This window comes from Acinonyx jubatus, chromosome A3, assembly GCF_027475565.1.
Source record: "Acinonyx jubatus isolate Ajub_Pintada_27869175 chromosome A3, VMU_Ajub_asm_v1.0, whole genome shotgun sequence".
In the NCBI taxonomy this organism is placed as follows: domain Eukaryota; kingdom Metazoa; phylum Chordata; class Mammalia; order Carnivora; family Felidae; genus Acinonyx; species Acinonyx jubatus.
The window spans coordinates 10,457,091-10,478,539 of NC_069388.1; the positions used below are offsets into that span (position 1 = coordinate 10,457,091).

Below are 21,449 nucleotides of genomic sequence, written 5' to 3' on the forward strand. Positions count from 1 at the left end.
CAGTAATGTTATATTTTCAGGTAGAGGGTTTGCAAACTCAAAGGAGGGGCTGGGCGGGTAAGTCAGATAAAACAGGCTGGGGGGGGGGGGGGAGTCTTTCCAACAGGGTCGCACTTTGTGTGTTAAGCCTATTGGAATATTCTTCACCTGACAGCTGTTTTCTGGGAATACGTAGAAGCAGCTGCTTTTCGTCCATCATTGGCTGTGGTCTTTTGGGAGAGCATGCATGGTTGTGTCAGAGGTTTGGTTTTTTCCCAACAAGACAGATCCAGGTTTGTCTGTGAAGTCTTACAGTGTTGTCTTAGCTTTTGAAACATGTACTGTGCCCGTCAAAGAAGACCTATGCGTAGACCATGGTTGGCCTGCAGGCTGCCGTGTTGCAATCTCCCTTTAGAAGGTCTGCTTCAGGGAAGGTTGCTTTAGGGGAAAGCGATGTTTGGGTTGGCCAGTTTGTCTCTGTCCCTGGTAGGGGCCTGTCCACGTTAGCGTCCAGCCTTCCTCCGCGAGAGTCAGGGGCTCGGAGGCAAGGCCCTGAGTGTGGCTCTCCACCGACTGCGGTCTGCTTTTCAGTGTGGAAACATGGCCCGAGAAGGACTGCGGGTTCTCGTGGTGGCGAAGAAGTCTCTAGCAGAGGAGCAATATCAAGACTTTGAGGTAAGTGGTCCTGTGATCTTTCCATTGTGTTTTGCAGTTTCCGTACGTCTTCCCCTCTCTGGCTCTATCTCCTCTTCGTCTGCCCCTCGCTCAGTCTGCTCTAGCCATGCCGATGTCCTTTCTGAGCACCCCAGGCTCACTTCTGTCCCAGGGCCTTTGCACTTGCTGTTCTCTCTGCCTGGAACTCCCTTCCTGCACAGACCTCCCTGGCCTGCTCCCTCGCTTCCTTTGGGTCTCTGCTCAAATGCCGCCTCCTCTGAGAAGTCTTCCCGGACTCCCCATCTAAGGCAGCCCCACCTCACCACTCGCCGTCCACCACCCCGCTTAGCTTTCTTCACTGCACTAATCACCATCTAGAATGGACTCGTTTATATGTTTACATCTAACATTCTTCTTAATACCTCCTTTCGGGAATAAAATCTTTTCTAGAGCAGAGGCGGTCAGTCGGGTTTGCTGTCACATCCTAACATTTAGGGTGGTCACTGGCACGTAGTTCACCCTCTGGAAAATTTGAAATGAATCACCCCCTTGGAGCCCTCAGTTTTTTGAGCTGTAAAAAGAGTTTAACTAGATCGTTGACTTTCACGGCTTAGGGGCTCCAGCGTAAATATGCCTGGTTTATCGTCCTCTTGTCCCGCGGATTGCATGTTCCTTGAGGGGAAGGGCCCTTGTATCCCCAGGCCTGGCACAAAGCGAAGTGCATGCATGTGCGTAGGACCGAAAGGGAGAGACAGGTGTTTGGGGACAGGCTTCTGGGGTCCTTGTCATGCTTCACCCAGAGAAGCTGTGCTTGATGGTGTCTCTTCCATGTGCTTGAGTTCTTTGTAAAGTTTTCTTTAGCAAGAGTTCCGGCCCTGATAAATTCTACTGTCTTTTCATGTTTAAAGGCATGTGTTTGAATCGGCTCCTTAGGGGATTCTTGATTTTCTTCCATGTCTTTACCACCCCTGGAAAGTGGCTAAACAGAAGGGTTGGGTCGGTGGTCTTTGGAGGTGGGACTTCGTCTTCAGAAAACCCAGTGATCAGGGATTCTTGGTCACAAAGTGCACGTTGTGTGTGGGAGATCTTGAGGGTACCAGTCCTTATGACAACCCAGCGAGGTGGGGGCTGTTACTGCTGCTTCCTGGGTGAAAACAGCTAAGGCTCAGATAAGTCGAGCAACTTGCTGGAAGTTGCACAGCCAGATAAGTGTCGAGGAAAGGGTGGAGTCAGGGCCCGTCCGAGGTCTGGGCTGATCAACTTGGAAGGAACCTGGGAGCCTCGGTTCATCCCTTTGAGGTCCAGCCACGCGCCGGGGTCCCCCCTTGGTGTCCTGCTCCTGACGGCGGTCAGCCCGGCCCCCTCCCCACCGCCAGCAGTGACTGTGTGTCCCCTGCCGTGTCCCAGGCCCGCTACGTCCAGGCCAAGCTGAGCGTGCACGACCGCTCCCTCAAAGTGGCCACGGTGATCGAGAGCCTGGAGATGGAAATGGGGTTGCTCTGTCTCACGGGGGTGGAGGACCAGCTGCAGGCGGACGTGAGGCCCACCCTGGAGACCCTGAGGAACGCGGGCATCAAGGTAGGGAGCGCCTGCCCGGGACCCGGCCGCTGAAACGGCCGCCGCCTTGTGGGAGCGAGCTTCAGAATCATCCTGCTGCGGGTTAGAGACGAGGAGGGGAGGGGGGCGGGGGGAGCGAGGGAGGAACGAGGAGCGGAGTGCATGGGCAGCGACCCAGAGCCCTGTCTCACCTGGACCGCTGCGTCCCTCCCGCTCCTCCAGCCCTGCCCCGAAGGCCACACCGGGCCCCCCGAAGGCGCGGCTGCGTGCAGCTCCGTATCCCTCAGGGCCGGGCTGTGTGTCCAGATGCTCGGGGTGTTCAGTACCTTCTCGCTGAGTGACCGGACGGCCAGCCGTCTGCTGCTGTTCTGGGTGAATGAGTGACCGCCCGCACCTCAAACTGCCGTATTTATTACGCTGTTTGGGGCCCAAAAGAGAAAGAAAAAAAACCCAACCTGACAATCCGGTAGTTTCACCCGGAGAGGCCAGTAGAGGGCGTTGGAGGAGCAGGCTACGCCTCAGAGGACCCCAGCCGAACAGCCTGACTGGCTGGAAGCTCCTGGAAACGTGTCATGTTTGCCCAGAGGCAGCTCTCCCTTGCGTCCCCCGCCAGTACGCGGCACAGGCTCCTGTGAGCGGGGCCACAGTAGGGGCCGAGCTCCGGCCACATGAGCGGGGAGGGCGCACGTTTCACCGTGAACCGGGTTCTGTCACGTGTCCTTGGCCCCCAGACCTGGTCCCTGGTGAGGGAGTTGTCAGCCACGTCCCAGTTTCGGAAGAGCCGTCCGAAGTCGGAAGGGCTGGTGCTTAACTTTGTCACTGGCAACTTCTGAGGCCGCTTCTCTCCGGGTCGTGGAATATTCTGGTTCCTGCTTCTGGCTTCATCCTCAGCTGCTCCTCCCCGAGGCCGCTGTCTCCAGAAGGAGGGGTGTTTTGTTCCCACTGTGGACTGGACTTCTCTTCCTGCTTTCCCTGGTCAGACGGGAGGGGGAAGGGAGCACAGGGGCGAGGCGTCCAGGGACTCTGTAGGTGCGGTCTAGCGGAAAGCTCTTTCACGGGCCGGAACGTGTCGGAACTTGGACAATGGCTACTTCAGCCCCTTCCCAGAGGCAGCAGGCGGGGCCAGGCGAGGCAGGAAGGTCCTAGGGCTCAGGCCTGGGCACTTACCCACACGTGCCCCCCTGTCGTCCCCTCGTGGGACATCAGTCATGTGGTGCACCAATGACTTTCCATGGGTTTCTAGAACTTGAGCCTCCCAGCTCCGTTCCCGGTGTTTGCTTTCATACAGCAGACCCTGAAAACTGGCACCAAGCTGGGGTCGCTTAAAAGGATATTATCTTTATGGGCGGATGGGACGTTGAGAGGAGGGGCTGACAGCCACCAGGGGCCGGGCCAGGGGCAAGGGCCCCCAGAAGGGCCCGCCTGTCTCACTGCCTGGGTTGGAATCTGATTTCTCCACCGACTGCCTCGGCGATCCTTGGCAAGTGGCTTCTCGGCGCTCCGTGTCCTGCCTTATAAAGTTACCGTGAAGGCCACGTGTGCTAAACGTGGACAGTGTTTGATGGGTACCTAGCACGGTGAACGCTCGGGAAACCGTTGCTCTTCTCCTTCCTGTGCCTCCCCACTGCCAGCATGCGCTTTGTCCAGTGACTGGGAGAACACACGGCTGATGTGTGGACTTAGCAGAGCAGGAAGCGTATTCCGCTTACACTTGGGAGACCTGGATTCTGGGCCTGGTCGGGACCGGAACTAGCTGTGTGGCTTTGGGGCAAGCCGCTCCCCTCTCTGGGCTCACGGCGGCAAAATGCAGAACGACGTCTTAGGAGGTGTGGAGGAGCCTGGCGCATTGACCGTTGGCTTAACCGACCGCGTAGAAAGACCGGATGCGACGTGATAAATCAGTGTTTCCTGTAGGACCCGGAAGTGACCCCTCCCCCACACCGCCTTTCCCTTCTTTGAGATTATTTATTGCCTTAAGAGAGATTTCCGGAATCTCTCTTAAGGGGGATTATGAGGTCAGAGGCCAAGCTTCGTGGTGTCTGTTGAAGCACATGGGCAAATGCTTCTCTGCAAGTATCGTACCAGCCTTTGCTGCCACCAGCAGTGGTTCCTTGGGGGTCCTCGAGCCCCCCAAGTGGGGTATCCCCGTGGTTTGTGCTGGGGACACCGGGAGCCTCGAGGTAAATGGAATGAATCAAGTTTAGCTCGGTGTTCTTGGGGACCGGGGCTGACACGGGCTCCGGGCTGGCCTTGACCACTTACAAAGAGGAGGCCCCCCGCCCCTGTGCTGCGATTCCAGGTTTGGATGCTGACGGGGGACAAGCTGGAGACGGCCACATGCACAGCCAAGAATGCACATCTGGTGACCAGAAACCAAGACATCCACGTTTTCCGGCTGGTACGGTGCTCTCTGTGTTGGGGCCTTGTGGGGGTGACGCTGCAGTTTTGCCCTGTGACCTCATGACCTTGAGTGGACCCCTAAAGTATAGAGGGGAAAACTTACAGCACTGGTTTGGGTGGGATTACTGAATGACCCAGGTGGGGCTACAGGATTCCTCCTGGGGGTGGTTCAGCAGCACCTCGTTACTGCTGTGTTCTTAACCTGGCGGGGGTCATGGTCCCTTTGAGAAGCTGTCAAAAAGCACAGTCAGGACGAAGGACGCAGATGAGCCCATACATGTGAAATTGCACACACGAGTCCAGATTCCACTGAAGCCTTGAAGGCCGAGTCCTTGGATGAGAAAAATTTCCGGATCACAGACATTGGGCTGTCTGCCCTCCTGAAGGAAAACCTTTAGGAGCCTTTAGAAGGAGGTATATTGGGTGGGCAAGCGAGAAATTTTTTGCCCTGGTGGCAAGCACTTGACCTCAACAGGGCAGGCATGAGGAGGTGCCCTAAGGCCAGGAGCCAAGACTGGCCTGACCGGGTGGGGAGGTGAGTGCCACTCTGTAGGCGGGACACAGCAGTCCTGCTCCTGAGGTCGGAGCCCCCATACCCAGTGAGTGGAGAGGCTCCGCGTGCGGTGGGAATGTCCCCTTGCCCCCGCCTTTGGTCCCTGCCACGCAGAGCCTTCAGGAGACGCAGCCATTCTGGCAACAGCACAAACCAGCATCGTGTGGAGGCACATATGGTCAGTCTCCATTATACGCGGACTCCATATTTGCAAATTAACCTACTTACTAAAATTTATTGGTAACCCCAAAACCAGTGCTCAGGGTGCTTTCAGAGTCCTCTGTGGGCATGTGCAGAGCAGCGAGAAATTGTGGCTGCCAAATGTGTGCATCATTCCCAGCTGAGGTCAAACAAGGCGATCCCCTGCCTTCTCTGCTCTCGTGCTACACAGAAGCCCAGTTCCCGATCTACTTAGTGCCGCCTTTTTTTTTTTTTTTTTTTTTTTGCATTTTTGTGTTAGTGATTTCATTGTTTAAGATGCCCCCCTCCCCATCACAGTGCTGGAGTGCCATCTAGCATTGCTGAGCTCGGGAAGGCTATGATGTGCCTTGTGGAGAAAGTACGTGTGTTGGATCACCTTCCTTTGGGCATGAGTTATAGTGCTGTTGGTTGTGAATTCAGTGTTAATGAATCAAAAAAAAAAAAAGGTCTATTTTAAAAGATGTCTTTCAACGGAAACACATATAAAACAAGGTTATGTGTTGATTGACAAAAATACTGTGGCCAGAGGCTCACAGGAACCTGGCCCCGTATTCCACCTACAGGAGCAACGAACAGATAGTTACTTGTTAAGTCGGTGTTCACAGTGACCTCATAGAGTGTAGCTACTGGAAATAACAAGGACAGACCATATGTTCTTTATATTCTGTATTCTATGCATTCTGTATAGTTAGGGGTTACAGGTGCCAGCCCGTGTGACTGTCTGCTTTTGTAAATAAAGTTTTATTTACACACAGATATGCTCCTTTGTTTTCACCTATTGCCTCTGGCTGCTGTGATGCCACGGCAGCAGAGTTGAGTAGTTTTTTTTTTTTTTAATTTTTTTTTTTAACGTTTATTTATTTTTGAGACAGAGAGAGACAGAGCATGAACGGGGGAGGGTCAGAGAGAGAGGGAGACACAGAATGTGAAACAGGCTCCAGGCTCTGAGCAGTCAGCACAGAGCCCAACGCGGGGCTCGAACTCACGGACCGCGAGATCGTGACCTGAGCCGAAGTCGGACGCTCAACCGACTGAGCCACCCAGGCGCCCCAAGAGTTGAGTAGTTTTGACGAACACGATAGGGTCCACAGAGCCTGTTTGACATCTGGTCTAGTACAGAAAAGTTGGCCACCCTGCCAGATGCCTGGCTGCTGACGCCTGCCCCACGGCCCCCTGGGTGTGTGGCTTTAGAGGGGCTCACACAGCTCGCCACGCCTTTGTTTCCTTACGTGTAGAGTCCAGCCATGGCCGTCGCGCACCTTGTAGGGTTGCTGGGCGAGGTCAGTGGGGACGATCCACGAAAAGTGCTTAGCGCGGTGCCTGGCACTCAATGAAAGTACGGTCATTTTTAGCTCCTGTTTTTATGCTGTGGGTCACAGCCGTCCTGGGGGAAATGCAAGGTGATCGTTGGTGCACAGGCCCTCCCGATTCCCACAGAATCATAACAAACAGGATTGAATTTGGCTCTGGGTCTGCCGGCAGGGGAGGGGCAGGGGTCCTTGGCTGGGGTGGCCATTGTCTCCGGACCGGCTTCAGGAAGCCACTGTTTGTTGTTCTTCCATCTCCGGAGAGCGGGGCCCCCTCCACGCCTGTGTTCCCTTCCAGGTGACCAACCGGAGTGAGGCCCACCTCGAGCTGAACGCTTTCCGCAGGAAGCATGACTGCGCCCTGGTCATCTCGGGGGACTCCCTGGAGGTGGGTGCGGGGCCCCTGCCGGCCGGGCTGTCCCGGGGAGCGCGCACCCCTCCCTGCTTTGGTGGGGGCCGCGGCCTTGGTTAACAACCCCCGCCTTCCCCTCCCAGATTTGCCTCAAGTACTACGAGTACGAGTTCATGGAGCTGGCCTGCCAGTGCCCGGCTGTCGTCTGCTGCCGCTGCACCCCCACCCAGAAGGCCCAGATCGTGCGCCTGCTCCAGGAACGCACGGGGAAGCTCACCTGTGCGGTAGGTAGGTGCCGCCCCCGCCCCCCACCGGCCCCGTCCCGCTGGCACGTGGATTTGCTTTGTAAGGGTAACGGGGACCCTGCTGCAACTCAGATCCCCTGGGCCATGTTCCTTGGGTTGTGATTCTTTCCCCCAGCTGACGCGGGCTCCGGAATTCATATGATTATGATTATTATTTTTTTTAATATTTCCCTTTGGGTTAGAGTCGATAAGTGTGTTCTAGAGCTTTCCTCCATGGCTTGCTCTCCTTTGCTAGTGATGCAGGAGGCAGCACAGCCGAGGGCTGGAGGCCGCATGCCGTGGAGGGGACCCGGGTTCCCAGTCCGAGCTGGTTTTACTCGCTGGGCGCCCGTCCGAGCCTCGGTCTGCCCGTTGGTAGGATGGGGTAATAAGCACTCATCCAGTGGTGAGGGTGGAAAGGGGTGGATTCAGAAAGCGCTTACGACAGGGCACGGTGTGCGTTGAGCAAGTGCGGCGTGGGTCACTGCTGCTGATGTGATGTGGGGCCCATGCGCCCCCCAGGCAGGGGTGTGGTGGTCGTAGACAGCGGTGAGGTGTGGACACGGCCCCCCCCCACTGCCACTTGGCGGCCGGACTCTGGCCAGTCACCCGGTGTCCCTCTGACGCTCAGCTCCTCCGCCCGTGAGACTGGGGGGTGTTGGAGCAATTACGTGGAGCGCGCAGAAGGGACACTTAGCGAGCCCTCGGCGAAAGGCGAGACACGCACGAGTCTTCAAAGTAAGAATGATGTGTCGGGGTCCCGCTTCTCACTTCCGCCCAATTTCCTGGCTTTTCTCTCCGGCCCATGTGGCTGACAGGTGACGGAGGCAATGACGTCAGTATGATTCAGGAATCCGACTGCGGTGTGGGGGTTGAGGGGAAGGTGAGTGCGGGCTGTGGGGGGTGGGGTGCTGCTGGCCGTGGAGGGGTGGGTGCTGGGGGTGGGGCTGCCATGCCGAGGGCTGCTCTGCCTCCCTCGCGGGAGTTTCTTTTTCCCTCGAGACACAGCTCTGACGCTTCTGAAAACTCGAGATTAGAATGACGAAGCATAGGAACCGTGTCACGGAATTGCCTGGCGTTATTACCTGGGGGTCAGAGGTCCGTGTCACCGTATCTTACGGACGACGATGCTGGTTTTCCGCGTGTCAAAACTTGAATTAAACACACAAAAAAGAGTGTTTTGCTGTGTTGTTAGGGCACAGTGAATGCACTTCAGGCTTTTGCGTGGTGGCTGCAGCGTCCGTAAAAGCATCGGTCGCCACGCCCCGTGCTAACGTCTGGGGCGTCGTGGAGGGAGGTGACACGGTGTGTGGCTCAGAGGCCTCGGCAGCTGCAGTGTCTCACGAAGCTCGTGTGCTGTGACGCAGCTGTTGTTTCCTGCCCTTGTCACGCGTGTGCTTGTCCCGCAGAGTTGGCTCTGTCCTTAGTTCTGACCTCTAAATGGCTACGGGCAACATTGGTTACCAGGCTTGTTGGAACTGTGTGTGAAGTAAGAGTCCAGAGGCCCTGAGGGAGGGCTGGAGACGCTGTCCTGTGCGTTCGGTCCCATAGCTTCACGGATTGGGCTGACGCATACGCTTTAAAAATTTTCTTCTCTCTACCCTTTCTGGTTTTGTGGTGCTCATCCAGTTGACAGTTATTCGAAGTTGCAGGATTCGGTGATCTTTGAGATGTTCCTGGAACGGGACCTTTTAACGCAGGTGTGGCCCCTTAGTGGCATCCATCACGCGTCCTTTCCAATTAGAGAATTCCATTCCACGGTGGCACTTCTATGAATGTGCAAAGTTGTACGCTCAGGAATGTTCCGTTTGGGATCGTTAGTAGCCTCAGCCCCCCACCCACCCCAGGCTTCCATTTCACTTCGAGGGTCTGAGTGCCTGTCTCTGAGGATTCTTTGCTTCTGATACACATTATGGGGTGGGCCTACCCCCCCCCCAGAGGCTTAATACCAGATCCATTTGACCTCCGAATTATCACAATCTGTGATTCAGAATGTTTTTTATTTAAATACATTCCTCTTTTTAAATCAAATTTAGTCTTGGACCACCAACCGAGTACAGCGTGAAACCAAAGAAGCTCTTTATCGAAGTTTTCCAAAGATCTCCTTACAACGTCTTGCTTTTTTCAATTAAAAGAGAAAAAAATGTGTTTGCCTTGACCTCTGGTGCTCCTGACGGTGCCCAATTTTATTCGATTTTAGGAAGGAAAACAGGCTTCCCTGGCTGCAGACTTCTCCATCACCCAGTTCAAGCACCTTGGCCGGTTGCTCATGGTGCACGGCCGGAACAGCTACAAGCGGTCAGCTGCCCTCAGCCAGTTCGTGATTCACAGAAGCCTCTGCATCAGCACCATGCAGGTGGGTGGCCGTCCTGGAGAAAGCCCGGAACGAGGCTGTGCTTTCGAGCCGTTACCCGACCTGGCCAGTTTCTTTCTTTCTTGACTTAATTATTTTTCCCACCCGGCGAGTTTAAATCCCAAACCGGGTTGACCTTGGATTGTCACAGATCCTTCCCTTGATAGACAGTGCGGGTCATCCTTGCTGCGGGGGAGCAGATGCAGGCATTAACACCAGTGCCTGCCCAGCGCTTGGCATGAAGGAGATGCGGTGTAAATGCCCAGAGGTGTTATGATCAGTTTGCCAGAGAGAAAAATGCAGAGAGGTCAGTGCTGGTCCCGGCTTTTCCAAATGCAAAAATAAGGGCCAGCAGAGAAGAACCACCGAAGAATAACTTGCTTTTCTCGAGCACTTCCTGTACCCTGGGCATCAGGCTCAGTGTTCACCATGCAAGTGGCTCACGCGGTCCTCACAGTCGCCTGCGCCCATTTTACAGATGGGGAGTCTGAGGCTAAGTGAGGGGGAGAGACGTGCTGCAGGGTCCCTCGGGGGTTTAGACTGCAGTGGCGTGGGGATTCCAGAGCCCGTGTTCTTCATCACGGTGTCTCCTTGGGTGCTGTCGATACGGGGAGGCCGGTGCTGCCTCCGCTTGCGGGGGCTCCCAGGTGGGGTGGCGTGGCCCATGGCCCTGGGGGGCGTCTGATATCACAGTTCTGCCTCCCGCCATCCCTGGTGGGAGTGGAGCTTCGTTACCACGATTGTTCATCTTCTCGGGAATAACGTCTCAGGCCCATCTTTTTCTCACAAAAAGATTCTAGAGTATTTTCCCACCTCCTGTCTCCCCAGCTCCTTTAAACATCTGTCATCAGGCTGTAGCAATTAAGTGCATACTGGGAGGAAGGCCAAAGGGTGGGAAAGAAACTATTCTGGGTGTTGAAACACTATTGACTGATTCTCCTCCGTGGACACTTAGGTGAAAACACCCCCATTAAGCGGAGAGAACACAGGGGTGATGTGTCTTGACACCCACCTCCCTTTCTGACCCCCCCACTATGTGTCTCTGAGACTTTGAGCAAGTCGCTTTCCCCCTCTGGGCCTCAGTCTACCGTTTGTGACATGGGGATGGTAAGATGTGTCTTGCCTCTCGGCCAAGGCCACTTTGAGAAGCAGAGTTTTCTAAGGCATCGAGTGCTGAAGGCATCCTTACTGCTGTTAATCAAAACAAAACAGGGAGATGTGTACCATAAGGGGACATTTTAATCTGTGGGAAAGGAGCTTAATCACAACATAAAAGATCCTGCCTTTCCAAGTAAGTGCACCTGAGGCCTCCCCTCCCTCTTCTTTCTTTTTTAAAAACTTTTTGAATTTTTTAAATGTTTATTTTTTGAGAGAGAGAGAGTGTACGAGCAGGGGAGGGGCAGAGAGAGAGGGAGACACAGAATCTGAAGCGGGCTCCAGGCTCTGAGCCATCAGCACAGAGCCCGGTGTAGGGCTCGGACTCATGAACTGCGAGATATGACCTGAGCCGAAGTCAGACACTGAACCAGCTGAGCCACCCAGGTGCCCCTGATTTTATGTTTTCAGTATCTGTTGCATTTGAGAGCATAGAAGCCTTCAAGTGATTTTTATCAACCTGATCAAAATAGCTGTTATGATTCATCAGACCACATCTGTACCGTACTTTTTTTTTTTTAGTGTATCTATTTATTGAGAGAAAGAGCGCACGCACAGCCTGCAAACCAGGGAGGGGCGGAGAGAAAGGGAGAGAGAGATGCAAACCAGGGAGGGGTAGAGAGAAAGGGAGAGACAGAATCCCAGGCAGGTTCCGCACTGACAGCACGGAGCCCTGAAGCGGGGCTCGAACCCATGAACCGTGAGATCATGACCTGAGCGGAAATCAAGAGTCGGACGCTTAGCTGCCGGGCCCACCCAGGCGCCCCAGACCACATCTGTGCTTTTAATTTAGGTTAGCTCATGAATCACACTGGATATTACTATGATTTAATCACTGGAAGATTAATCAGCTTGTCCGTGGCCATGCACACAAGAGCTGGCCTGGATGAGCTGACTTCAGTAATGTCTGTATGTTACTATGAGCCTCAGTTTAGAAAAAAATTCCAGGATGAGAAATTGTTCTTTGTGCTGTGGGAAAATGCGTTCACCCCTGTCCACTGTGCTGAAAGTGATTGGCTAAGAGCAAGTCCCTGTTAGGACTGCACTTCGACGTTGTTCTCTTTGATAGATGTGGCCACAGTGGTTTATTTTCCCTAAAGTGTTCTCTCCAAGATGAAGAAGGCTTTTGGCCAGCCAGGCCCTTTTAGGGGAAGGAGGCTCTTGACCTTGATTTGCAAAACTACGCACCAGATTCTTGACTTTTTTACAAACGTCCTTTCTGTGCCACGGCCCCGCCTGGGTGAAAAGTCATTTGAAAGGTGGCTTTCACCTTTCAGTTCTGAAATATGACCAGGGGGTACAGCTGGGGCTGCCCAGGACCGCGGTCCCAGGTGGCACCTGCATTTGGAGCTCCGTGCCAGGTCAGCACCCAGAGCGGGCGCTGACGGGGAGATGCCTCCAGTGAGACACCCTTGCTAATGGCCAGCCTGCGTCTGCCTCTTGTACTTAGTCTTTGAAAAGCCTTCAGTTGTCGCCGGCCTCTTTTTGGTTTTCCGCTCACAGGAATTCGCTTTGAGGCCACTTTCCTTCTGTTAGCCTGTAGGTGTCCAAAGAAGGACCTAACAGAGCATCAAGTCAGATTTTATCTCCCCAGCCTGTTTTTCACTGCCAGTAGCTAATATTTTCCAAACCAGGAAGTAGATATTTCAGTAAAGGTTTGGAAATGCTGCTCTTGTCTAATTGCAAAGGTGTTCCTGGTTGTGGGCTCTTCGTAAAAGTTTCCCAGAATTGTAAAAGGTGTCATGTGAGAAGGGAAGCCTTGTCTGTAACCCCCGCCCTCCGGGGTAACAGGTGCCCATCCTCATGGCGCAGGTGTCTCTGTCTGTTTCCATACCTCTGCTAACTTGTTTCTTGGGCGCATGCCCAGAGAGGCGGTGCTTCTGAGCTGTCAGGAGCGTGGGCTCTGGAGACAGAGCTGGGTTTAACCCTGCAGTGAAGTTTACCTGCTCAGATTCCCCGTCTGTGAAAGGCAGGTGATATTAGGACTTGATCTCATGGGTGGTTCTGGAGATTCACAGAGGTCATGGAGAGAGCGCCCCTGGGTGTAGCCTGTGTAACTCAGTGTTCACAAGGGGGCTGAGCGTGGTCTCTGGAGCTAAACTACCTGGGAACGACTCCTGGCTCTATCACTCGTGAGCTGTGTGATTGTAGGTGAGTCACTTAACCTCTCTGTGCCTTACTCTTCTCCTCTGTAAATAGGGGTTGATGACAACAGTACCTGTCTCATGAGGTGCTTGTAATTGTTAAATGAGCTGATTTACTCAAAGCACTCACAACTGTGTCAGTAAAGCTTGTGCTACGTTAAGGGTGGGGAGTTGTCATTATATAAAGTTAGGGCCTTTGTCAGTGATTTTTGGTAACATCTTCCTTTCTCGTTGGCACAGGCTGTCTTTTCCTCTGTGTTTTACTTTGCATCGGTTCCTCTCTACCAAGGATTCCTCATCATTGGGTAAGGAAAGCTAGGCAGGGTTATTAACTTTTTATGAAACCTCCCTAACATACCACAGAGGAGAGAAGAAACATTGTGTCTCGACTGTTCAGCCCCGGAGTTGCCTGGGATGCACTTGAGAACCTAACTTGGATTTTTATTTGCAATGTTTTTGGTTTGTTGTTGTTTTTTTTTTTTAATTTATTTTTGAGACAGAGAGAGACAGAGCATGAGCAGGGGAGGGGCAGAGAGAGAGGGAGACACAGAATCCGAAGCAGGCTCCAGGCTCCAAGCCATCAGCACAGAGCCCCACACGGGGCTCAAAGCCCCAAATGTGAGATCATGACCCGAGCCGAAGTTGGACGCCCAACCGACTGAGCCCCCCAGGTGCCCCGGAGTTTTATTTTTGAATGGCTCAGCCTATACCCAGACTGAGAAAGTGGAGCTCGGTGGGCTTGTGGTTCACAGCGCTTGGCGGTTTGGACCTGGAGGGGGGAGAATGCTTGCCCATGAACGTCCGAGCTTATTGGTGATGGCGACCAAAGCAAGATCGAAGGTTCCCAGACTCAGTGATTTCATTGGGGTCTTAGAAAAAGGGGAAAGATGGGTCTGGAAAGTACCCTCCCTGACGTGGACCTGGTAGAATGTCCTGCTGCTGGGTCTCTCGGGCGGGCCAGAGCCTTGCTGTCCCGGGAGATGTCCCTAGCAGAGCCTGACTGCTGTGTGCCAGTGACCTGTCAGACAGGGGTCACGTGGACATTTGCTGCCATCGGCTCCACCCCCATTCCTGACTCGGAACTCATGGCGTTCCTTTTGATCCTTCAGAGTCACCCAGGTAGGTGGATTGGGTGACACGTGTCCTAGATAGAGACGTGTGTAGGGCACATGCCTGGGTAAGGAGGCAGGAAGCACAGAAAGGCTGGCTGGTCCCAGGGGAGAGTCTCACAAAGAATTCTGCCTGCTTTTTTTTTTTTTTAATTTTTATTTTATTTTATTTTTTATTAAAAAAAATTTTTTTTAATGTCTATTTATTTTTGAGACAGAGAGAGACAGGGCATGAACGGGGGAGGGTCAGAGAGAGAGAGGGAGACACAGAATCCGAAACAGGCTCCAGGCTCTGAGCTGTCAGCACAGCTCGAACCCACGGACTCTGAGATCATGACCTGAGCTGAAGTCGGCCGCTTAACCAACTGAGCCACCCAGGCGCCCCATGCCTGCCTCTAACTGGAAAAGTGGACTGTCCTTTGTCAGGTCCTAGAAGAATGAAAGAACCTGCCAGAACGTAGGGGCTCCCTGAAATGTGTTCTGTGTGGCCTGCCGCGGAGCCCTCGCCCCCCTCAGTTCCTATCTCCTCTCTCCCCCTCACTCACTCAGGTCCAGCTGTACTGGCTGCCTTGCTGTCCTTCAAACAGGTCCTTGCCTCAGGACCTTTGCACGTGCTGTTCTCTCTGCCTGGGATGCTCTTCCCTTCATTTGGGCACGGCTGCCTCTCACCTTTTATGGGTGTTTACTCAACTGTCACGACCTTTGGGCACCCACTCTAAAAAATCATACCACCCCCACGGCTCTTTCCCTGTCCTACCATTACAGTGGTAGTGCTTCCTAGCACTTACCTGCAACACACAGTGTAGTTTACCGACTTTGTTGGCTCACAGATGAGCAGGATAGCTCTCCGAGGGCAGATGTTCTGTTTCTCATCTGAATCTCCAGTCCTTAAAACCAGCCCTGGCACGTAATGGGTACTTAGTGAGTAGTGCCTGAATAAATGCGTGGGAATGGGGCTCCAGAGGCTGGAGAAGCAGACTGTTCCTTTTCCATCGGCTGGTCTCACTTGTGGTGACTTTTCACCCCCAGGTACTCCACCATTTACACCATGTTTCCCGTATTTTCTCTGGTCCTGGACAAAGACGTCAAGTCAGAAGTTGCCATGCTGTATCCTGAGCTCTACAAGGATCTTCTCAAGGTTCAGTGAACTCCTCCTTCCCTTCCTCCTCCTTCCCCTTCTTCCTCCCTCTCTCCCTACTTTCATTTCACACAGACCCTCCATTTCCGGTTTGAACACATGGATTTCAACGATTTGAACTGGGGGCGGCTTTCTTGAGAGGAAGGAGTACGGTTTTACGTTCTTTTTTCTTAAAGAAGCCATATGTATGCTCCTAGAGAATATTAAACTGTACAGTAGTATGTAAACTGAAAACTTAAACTAACCAACCAAAAACTTAAAAAAAAAAAAGAGCCCCTGACAGTTCCATTCTGCCACTGAGGCTCGTGTCTGCTCCTGGAAGCATTTTTGTGTATGCTTCTAAAAAGTGTGTGTGTGTGTGTGTGTGTGTGTGTGATTTCATTTATTTGTCTTCAGGGAGTTTTACTGAAGGGCAGATTTATTCCCACCGAATATCAATTGTCTTTTAAACGTGTAATTTCTCAAACATGTCCAGACATGTGCGAGACGCTTTTTTTTTTTTTTTGATGAAAACAGGCAGGTTGCCTTGTTGGTGGCAGGGAAGCGCGGGGCAGCTGACACCCTGGGTGAGCCACACACCATAACCTGCTCTTTCTTGTTCTCTCGTTTAGGGAAGACCGTTGTCCTACAAGACCTTCTTAATATGGGTTTTGATTAGCATCTATCAAGGTGAGAAAAGTCACACCAGCTGTGGGGTTACGCTGGGGGTTCTGTTGTCTGTAGAACACGAAGAAGCTGGAACCCTGAAACTGGGTTAAGGGGCGGGACGGTGCACCCCAAGGGGGGCCCTACCCGGCATTTTGTAAGGACCAGAACATTCAGCACGGTGATAGATCTGTGAGGAGGTGCTGTCTGCTTCAGGAGACAGACTCAGAGAAAAATACAACGAACACCAATCACAACCTGCTGGGGTGTGCAAGCCACTGTAACAAAAAGCGGTTGCTTTCTGGAATGTTCTGATACTTTTTCTGAGGTGCTTATAGTTTTTGAGAAATGTGTCTGCTTCACTGGCCTCCAGGGAGGGTCTCTCAGACTGCAGGGACACTTTGTAGGATGACTTTTAAGTGTAGGAGGAGAAACTACCAAAACCCCTGTTGGTGTTTATTTCTATTTTTATGCGTGTTTTATAATATATGTAATTGTGCAGTGGTCTTAATATCCGTCTACGTCTGCCCAGGTACAGACGTCTACTTTACAAATATACATTGTGTGTTGTGGGGGGTGGTCTTACTGATGGCATGTGCAACCAATAGGTGTAGATACTGTTAAAATTGTTGGCAGGAAGTTAAATTATCAGTAAAAAAAAAATCGGGGGGAGGATTTTTAAGAAGTACGTCAAAGTATAATATACGCATTGATTTTTGCAGCCACCTTTTGTATGTAAAAGTTCATAAATCAGGAGCACTGAAGCCCCATTTCACCCCTTCATCCTGAACCCCTGGCACGATGGGCAGTCAGCCGCTTGAGGAGTTTTGGGGTTGAGCATCTCCTGGCTCTGCCTCTGTGTAATATTCTTGTGCTGTCAGATATTTGAGCTGTGTGTGAGCACCATCTACCTTTCTGCTGTGCTAGAAAGACACGTATCCGTTCCCTCTCCCACTTTCCTTTGTTGCCTCCTTATAGGTACAGGATGCTCTGAGTGTCTCTGGGTTACCTCTGGCATTGTGTGTGTGTGTGTGTGTGTGTGTGTGTGTGTGTGTGTGCGCGCGCGCGTTGTGGGCGTTAGGGCATAAAAGAACACATGACTTAAGATTGACCATCTTTTTTTTTAAACTTACATCCAAGTTAGTTAGCATCTAGTGCAATGATGATTTCAGGAGTAGATTCCAGTGGTTCATCCTCTATGTATAACACCTGGTGCTCATCCCAAGTGTCTTTCTTAGTGCCCCTCACCCATTTAGCCCATCCCCCACCCACAACCCCTCCAGCAACCCTCGGTTTGTTCTCTGTATTTAAGAATCTCTTATGGTTTGTACCCCTCCCTGTTTTTATCTTATTTTTGCTTCCCTTCCCTTATGTTCATCTGTTTTGTATCTTAAATTCCACATATGAGTGAAATCATACGGTTTTTGTCTTTCTGTATTTCGCTTAGCACGATACCCTCCGGTTCCATCCCCGTTGTTGCAAATGGCAAGATCGCCTCCTTTTTGATGGCCGAGTAATACTCCCCTGCATCCATATACCACATCCTCTTCATCCATTCATCTGCAGATACCGTCTTTTTAAGGGTACACTTCACGAGTGCTCAGTCTGTGCACACGTGTGAATTACATTGCACATCTCTAGTATTATACTGTTGTAAGGAAAGATCTCCAGAACTTTTTCATCTTGCAAAACAGAAACTCTGTCCCCATTCCCCCTTCCCCACCACAACCCCTGGGAACCAGCATTATCCTTTCTGTCTCCATGAAAGGGACTAATTTAGGTACCTCCTGGAAGCGGAATATGTCTTTTTGTGACTGCTTACCTCTGTTATTTTAAAGAGTGTGTTTAAATTTGTTTCTTGTCTCACCCACTCCAGATACTCTGTCCTGCCTCTCTGTTGTTTTTTTCCCCTTTCCATTTCTCCCCTTCCCTCCTTCCCTCTGTCTCTCCCTCTGTCTCTCTCTCTTTCTTCTCCCCTGCAGTTATAGACTCCTTATGACGTAAGGTCCAAAGAGAAAGTAGGAAATCAGAACGAGACACCTCTTTAAAGCCTCCATAAAGCACCACTCATCAACCTCATTTAGCAAGTGCCATCTTTCATGTCTGAATGGAAAATAAAGGAAAAGGAGCCCAGGCCGAGGGGACTCTGGAGGGCAGCGGGAGGGGCGGCAGCTGCGGGCAGGCAGGGCTGTGCGGGGACACCGGCTCCGTCTGCTTTCACAGGGAGCACCATCATGTACGGGGCCCTGCTGCTGTTCGAGTCCGAGTTCGTGCACATCGTGGCCATTTCCTTCACGTCGCTGATCCTCACGGAGCTGCTCATGGTGGCCCTGACCATCCAGACGTGGCACTGGCTCATGACCGTGGCCGAGCTGCTCAGTCTGGCCTGCTACATCGCCTCCCTGGTGTTCCTCCACGAGTTCATCGGTAAGACCCGCTCTGTGGCTGAAGCCGGGCAGTGAGGTCCAGGGGCCCCCTCCCCAGCGCTCATCCTGGGGTCTTGGTCCAGCTGGCCTTGGCACTCTGCTGCCCCCATTTTCTTACTGGTATCCCCGTGGGGCAGATAGCACCTGTGGATCAGCTTCCCGGAACAGAGGCTGGTGGGCACAATGTCAATGGAGTGTTTCCTTTTAAAAACACACTGCACTAAGTGACTTAGAAGGGGGTTCCGTTGAATTCGACAGAGACCTGGTAGGTTTCTCGAGGGAGCTGGGCACAGTGCCGGGCTCTGGGGGGCGAATGCGGTGTCGGACATCCAGGTTTTGTTCATGAATAAATGGTAAGTCCCGCAGGATTTGTCCTCATCGGTAGGTTAAGAAACTCCACCTTCCCCTGAAGGCGTCTCTGATCAGGTCTCGTGTTCATCAGCAAACGCTCCATAAGGTTTTGGTCAAGGTGAAAGGAACATCCGGTTACTGAAGTCTTAGTTTCACCCTTGTCCTGAGAGTCTCTCAGAATGCGTTTTTGTGAACACCTACTGTGTGCTCAGTGGCTTGGGGGTGGCGAGCTCTGCCCTCAGGAAGCTGTCACGGGCTGGCTGGGCAGACGCACGGGTGGGACCATGGCCCGTGCCAGCCACACGCTCCCCATCTGTGCCCCAGAAGTGGTGTCCACTCCACTACTGAGGAAGGCTGCGGGCTGTGCTCTGCTCTGCTCTCTCAAAACCCTGCAGACCGCGGGCTCACTGTCCTGCAGCAGAAGGGGGCGTCCGTCCCTCAGTGGAAGCCCCCTAGGCCACCTGGTTCCCGCTCTGCACCGCCCTCAGACCTGACCCGTCCTGGGCTTTGCTGACCATCCCGGAGGCGGGGGGAAAACACGTCTGGTGTCAGAGTGCCTTTCTGCTCTCGGGAGGCGGGGTTTGCCAAGAAAAGCGCCAGCTGTCAGATTCCAGATCAGAAACACCTGTAAGAATTGTTTCTGCCTGTAGTTTTCTTTTCCTGGTGTTGGAAGTAGCGTTCCAGTCCTGTCAGTGGTGGCACAGGTCAGAGAGAGGAGGGAGTGGGGAGAATCCCAGCCCTGGAGACAGAGCCCAGGAAAGGGGCCGGTGCCAGGAGGCCATGTGTCAGCGAGGAGAGGCAGCGTCCCCCCTCCCCCCACCCAGTAGCTATGCTGGCAGTTCCTGAGCCGCACAGGCCTTCTGGAACATTCCGTCCGCTCACCGCCGTCCGCCCTTTTGCTTGCATTGCAGATGTGTACTTCATCGCCACCTTGTCATTCTTGTGGAAGGTGTCCGCTATCACTCTGGTCAGCTGTCTCCCCCTGTACGTTCTCAAGTATCTGCGCAGACGGTTCTCCCCGCCCAGCTACTCGAAGCTCACCTCGTAGGCGCGCGCGGGCCGAGGGCCCCGCGGCCTGTGCGCCCTCCCGGTGGACAGAGGTCAAGGTGCGTCTTTTTTGAACGCCACCTGTGGATCTCGCGGCAATGGCTACCACGTGCCGTTTGGACGCGACGCGGCTGAATGTGCAGAGTCCCGAGGCGGGTTCAACGGGGCAGGCTCCTGGGACGTGCCCGTGGGGCCTGCTCGAGCCCCGGATGACTCGGCCTCAAGTGAACGTATATACGTGAAAGCTGGTGGCTCGGCTAACACATTTACACGTGGGTCACCGTGCGAGCTTCCGAGGACTGGGATTCTGGTGTCGTGCGATAGAAGTTTCTGTCCAGCTGCGGATCGTAGAAGGGTCGGTTTGTTTGTGTTTTTGTTTTAAACAGTCCTAATGTGTGTGTGCTCCCCGCGTCTTTCTTGCTCTGAAAAAACTGGCTGCAGAGAAGCGTCAAGCTCGCGGTCTACAGGTTTGCAGGAAAAGGCCATGACTCTGGTCAGAAGTGACCCAGACGGTAATCGCACGGCCGAAGTGCTACCCACCCCGCCCGAGGCCGCTCTGCTTGCCGAAGCCACGCTGCCTTCCCGGAGCGACACAGAGCGGACCAGGGCAGAGCGAGCGAGCCGTAAATCCCCTCTGTTCTCCTGCGTCAGATTCAGCTTCGACAGCGCCCGAGTTAGCGCCACCTGCCTCCTCGTAAAAGAATTTCAAAGGTGTTGCCCTGCTGTGTTCGGACCTGGTAACAATTACAAAGCCTGTGGCCATCTGAGGACACCCCTCAGACATTTTCAGCAGTTGTTTTAGCAGGAAAGGTGCCACCGAACGGCTCCTAAATGTGTCGACAGGGTGATAAGAGACTCGGCTAATTCTTTAGACAATGTAGCGTATGCGGCTCAGGCCTCCTGAGTCCAGAGTGCAAGGTCAGGGCTGGGGGCTCTTGGCTTCCACAGAAATCTGTTTCCCATTAGGAGGATGAAACGGCCAAGGCAGAGGCATCATAACCATGCCCTTCGTCGGCAGCAGCTTCGAGCAGAGAGTCCCTGGGAGGAGGAGGCCCAGGCTGCCGGCTCTGGGGTCGGGGCTCCATTCCGCTGCCTCTCGAGATCTCCAGGGGGAGCTTGCTGGAAGGCCGCCAGCGGTAGAGACCCCTCCCCCACCGGGATGGCGTACCCGCACGTGTGTTTCTTATAAAGCTGTGGCTTCTCTTTTCCGAGGAGGGAAGGGAGTTTTCAAGCGCTGGGCGTGGCGGGGCAAGGCATTCTTGGGTTTTCGAGTCACTCGGTGCCACATATGCGTGCCATCAGGGTTAAGTCGGCGGATCTTCAGTGACTGTTTGCGATCTCGGATCCGTGGTTAATTCCTTCAGCCCTTCAGCATGACGCTTCTTGTGCGTGCTTCAGAGACGTGAGCTCCAGCCTGGCTGCCGCGTCCATGGCCCTACGCTCAGCCTGCGGCTGGGGGGTTGGGGGCGGGAGGAGCGGGCACGTGGGTTCCTGGCCTTGGGAGCACTCTCCATATGCTCATGTACTTATGTTGCCCTTTTAAACCCTTATAAAATGATACTAAGTTTCAGGCACTGGGTAAACTGGCTCTTGGCATTGCTTCTGTTTTAAGATTCTGCATTTTTGCAGTATTTCGGCCGTTCTGTTCCAGCCATCTCTGCCACACCGGAAGGATCTGCAGGGAATATAGGTCGCCGTGAATGAATGGTTATTTAGGAATAGGACCTTTCAGCTGGAAAGATTGAGTGGGTCTGACTTCTCTCTGAGTGACGTGACGTCGTTTCGAAGGTCGAG

The 21,449-nt window shown here is 53.3% G+C and overlaps 1 protein-coding gene across 2 annotated transcripts in view; it reads left to right on the forward strand.

The window, feature by feature from the left end:
- Positions 1-21,229, forward strand: part of ATP9A (ATPase phospholipid transporting 9A (putative)) — a 125,910-nt gene extending 104,681 nt beyond the window's left edge. For both annotated transcript variants that reach the window (XM_053199819.1, XM_027046627.2), the window contains exons 17-28: positions 571-654; positions 2,041-2,211; positions 4,490-4,588; positions 6,950-7,039; positions 7,147-7,291; positions 8,106-8,170; positions 9,488-9,643; positions 13,180-13,244; positions 15,078-15,186; positions 15,798-15,855; positions 18,055-18,258; positions 19,520-21,229. In XM_053199819.1, coding sequence (XP_053055794.1) covers positions 571-654; positions 2,041-2,211; positions 4,490-4,588; positions 6,950-7,039; positions 7,147-7,291; positions 8,106-8,170; positions 9,488-9,643; positions 13,180-13,244; positions 15,078-15,186; positions 15,798-15,855; positions 18,055-18,258; positions 19,520-19,656 — 1,383 coding nt within the window. In that variant the 3' untranslated portion in view covers positions 19,657-21,229. The remainder of the gene's footprint in view (positions 1-570; positions 655-2,040; positions 2,212-4,489; positions 4,589-6,949; positions 7,040-7,146; positions 7,292-8,105; positions 8,171-9,487; positions 9,644-13,179; positions 13,245-15,077; positions 15,187-15,797; positions 15,856-18,054; positions 18,259-19,519) is intronic.
- Positions 21,230-21,449: the final 220 nt, after the last annotated feature.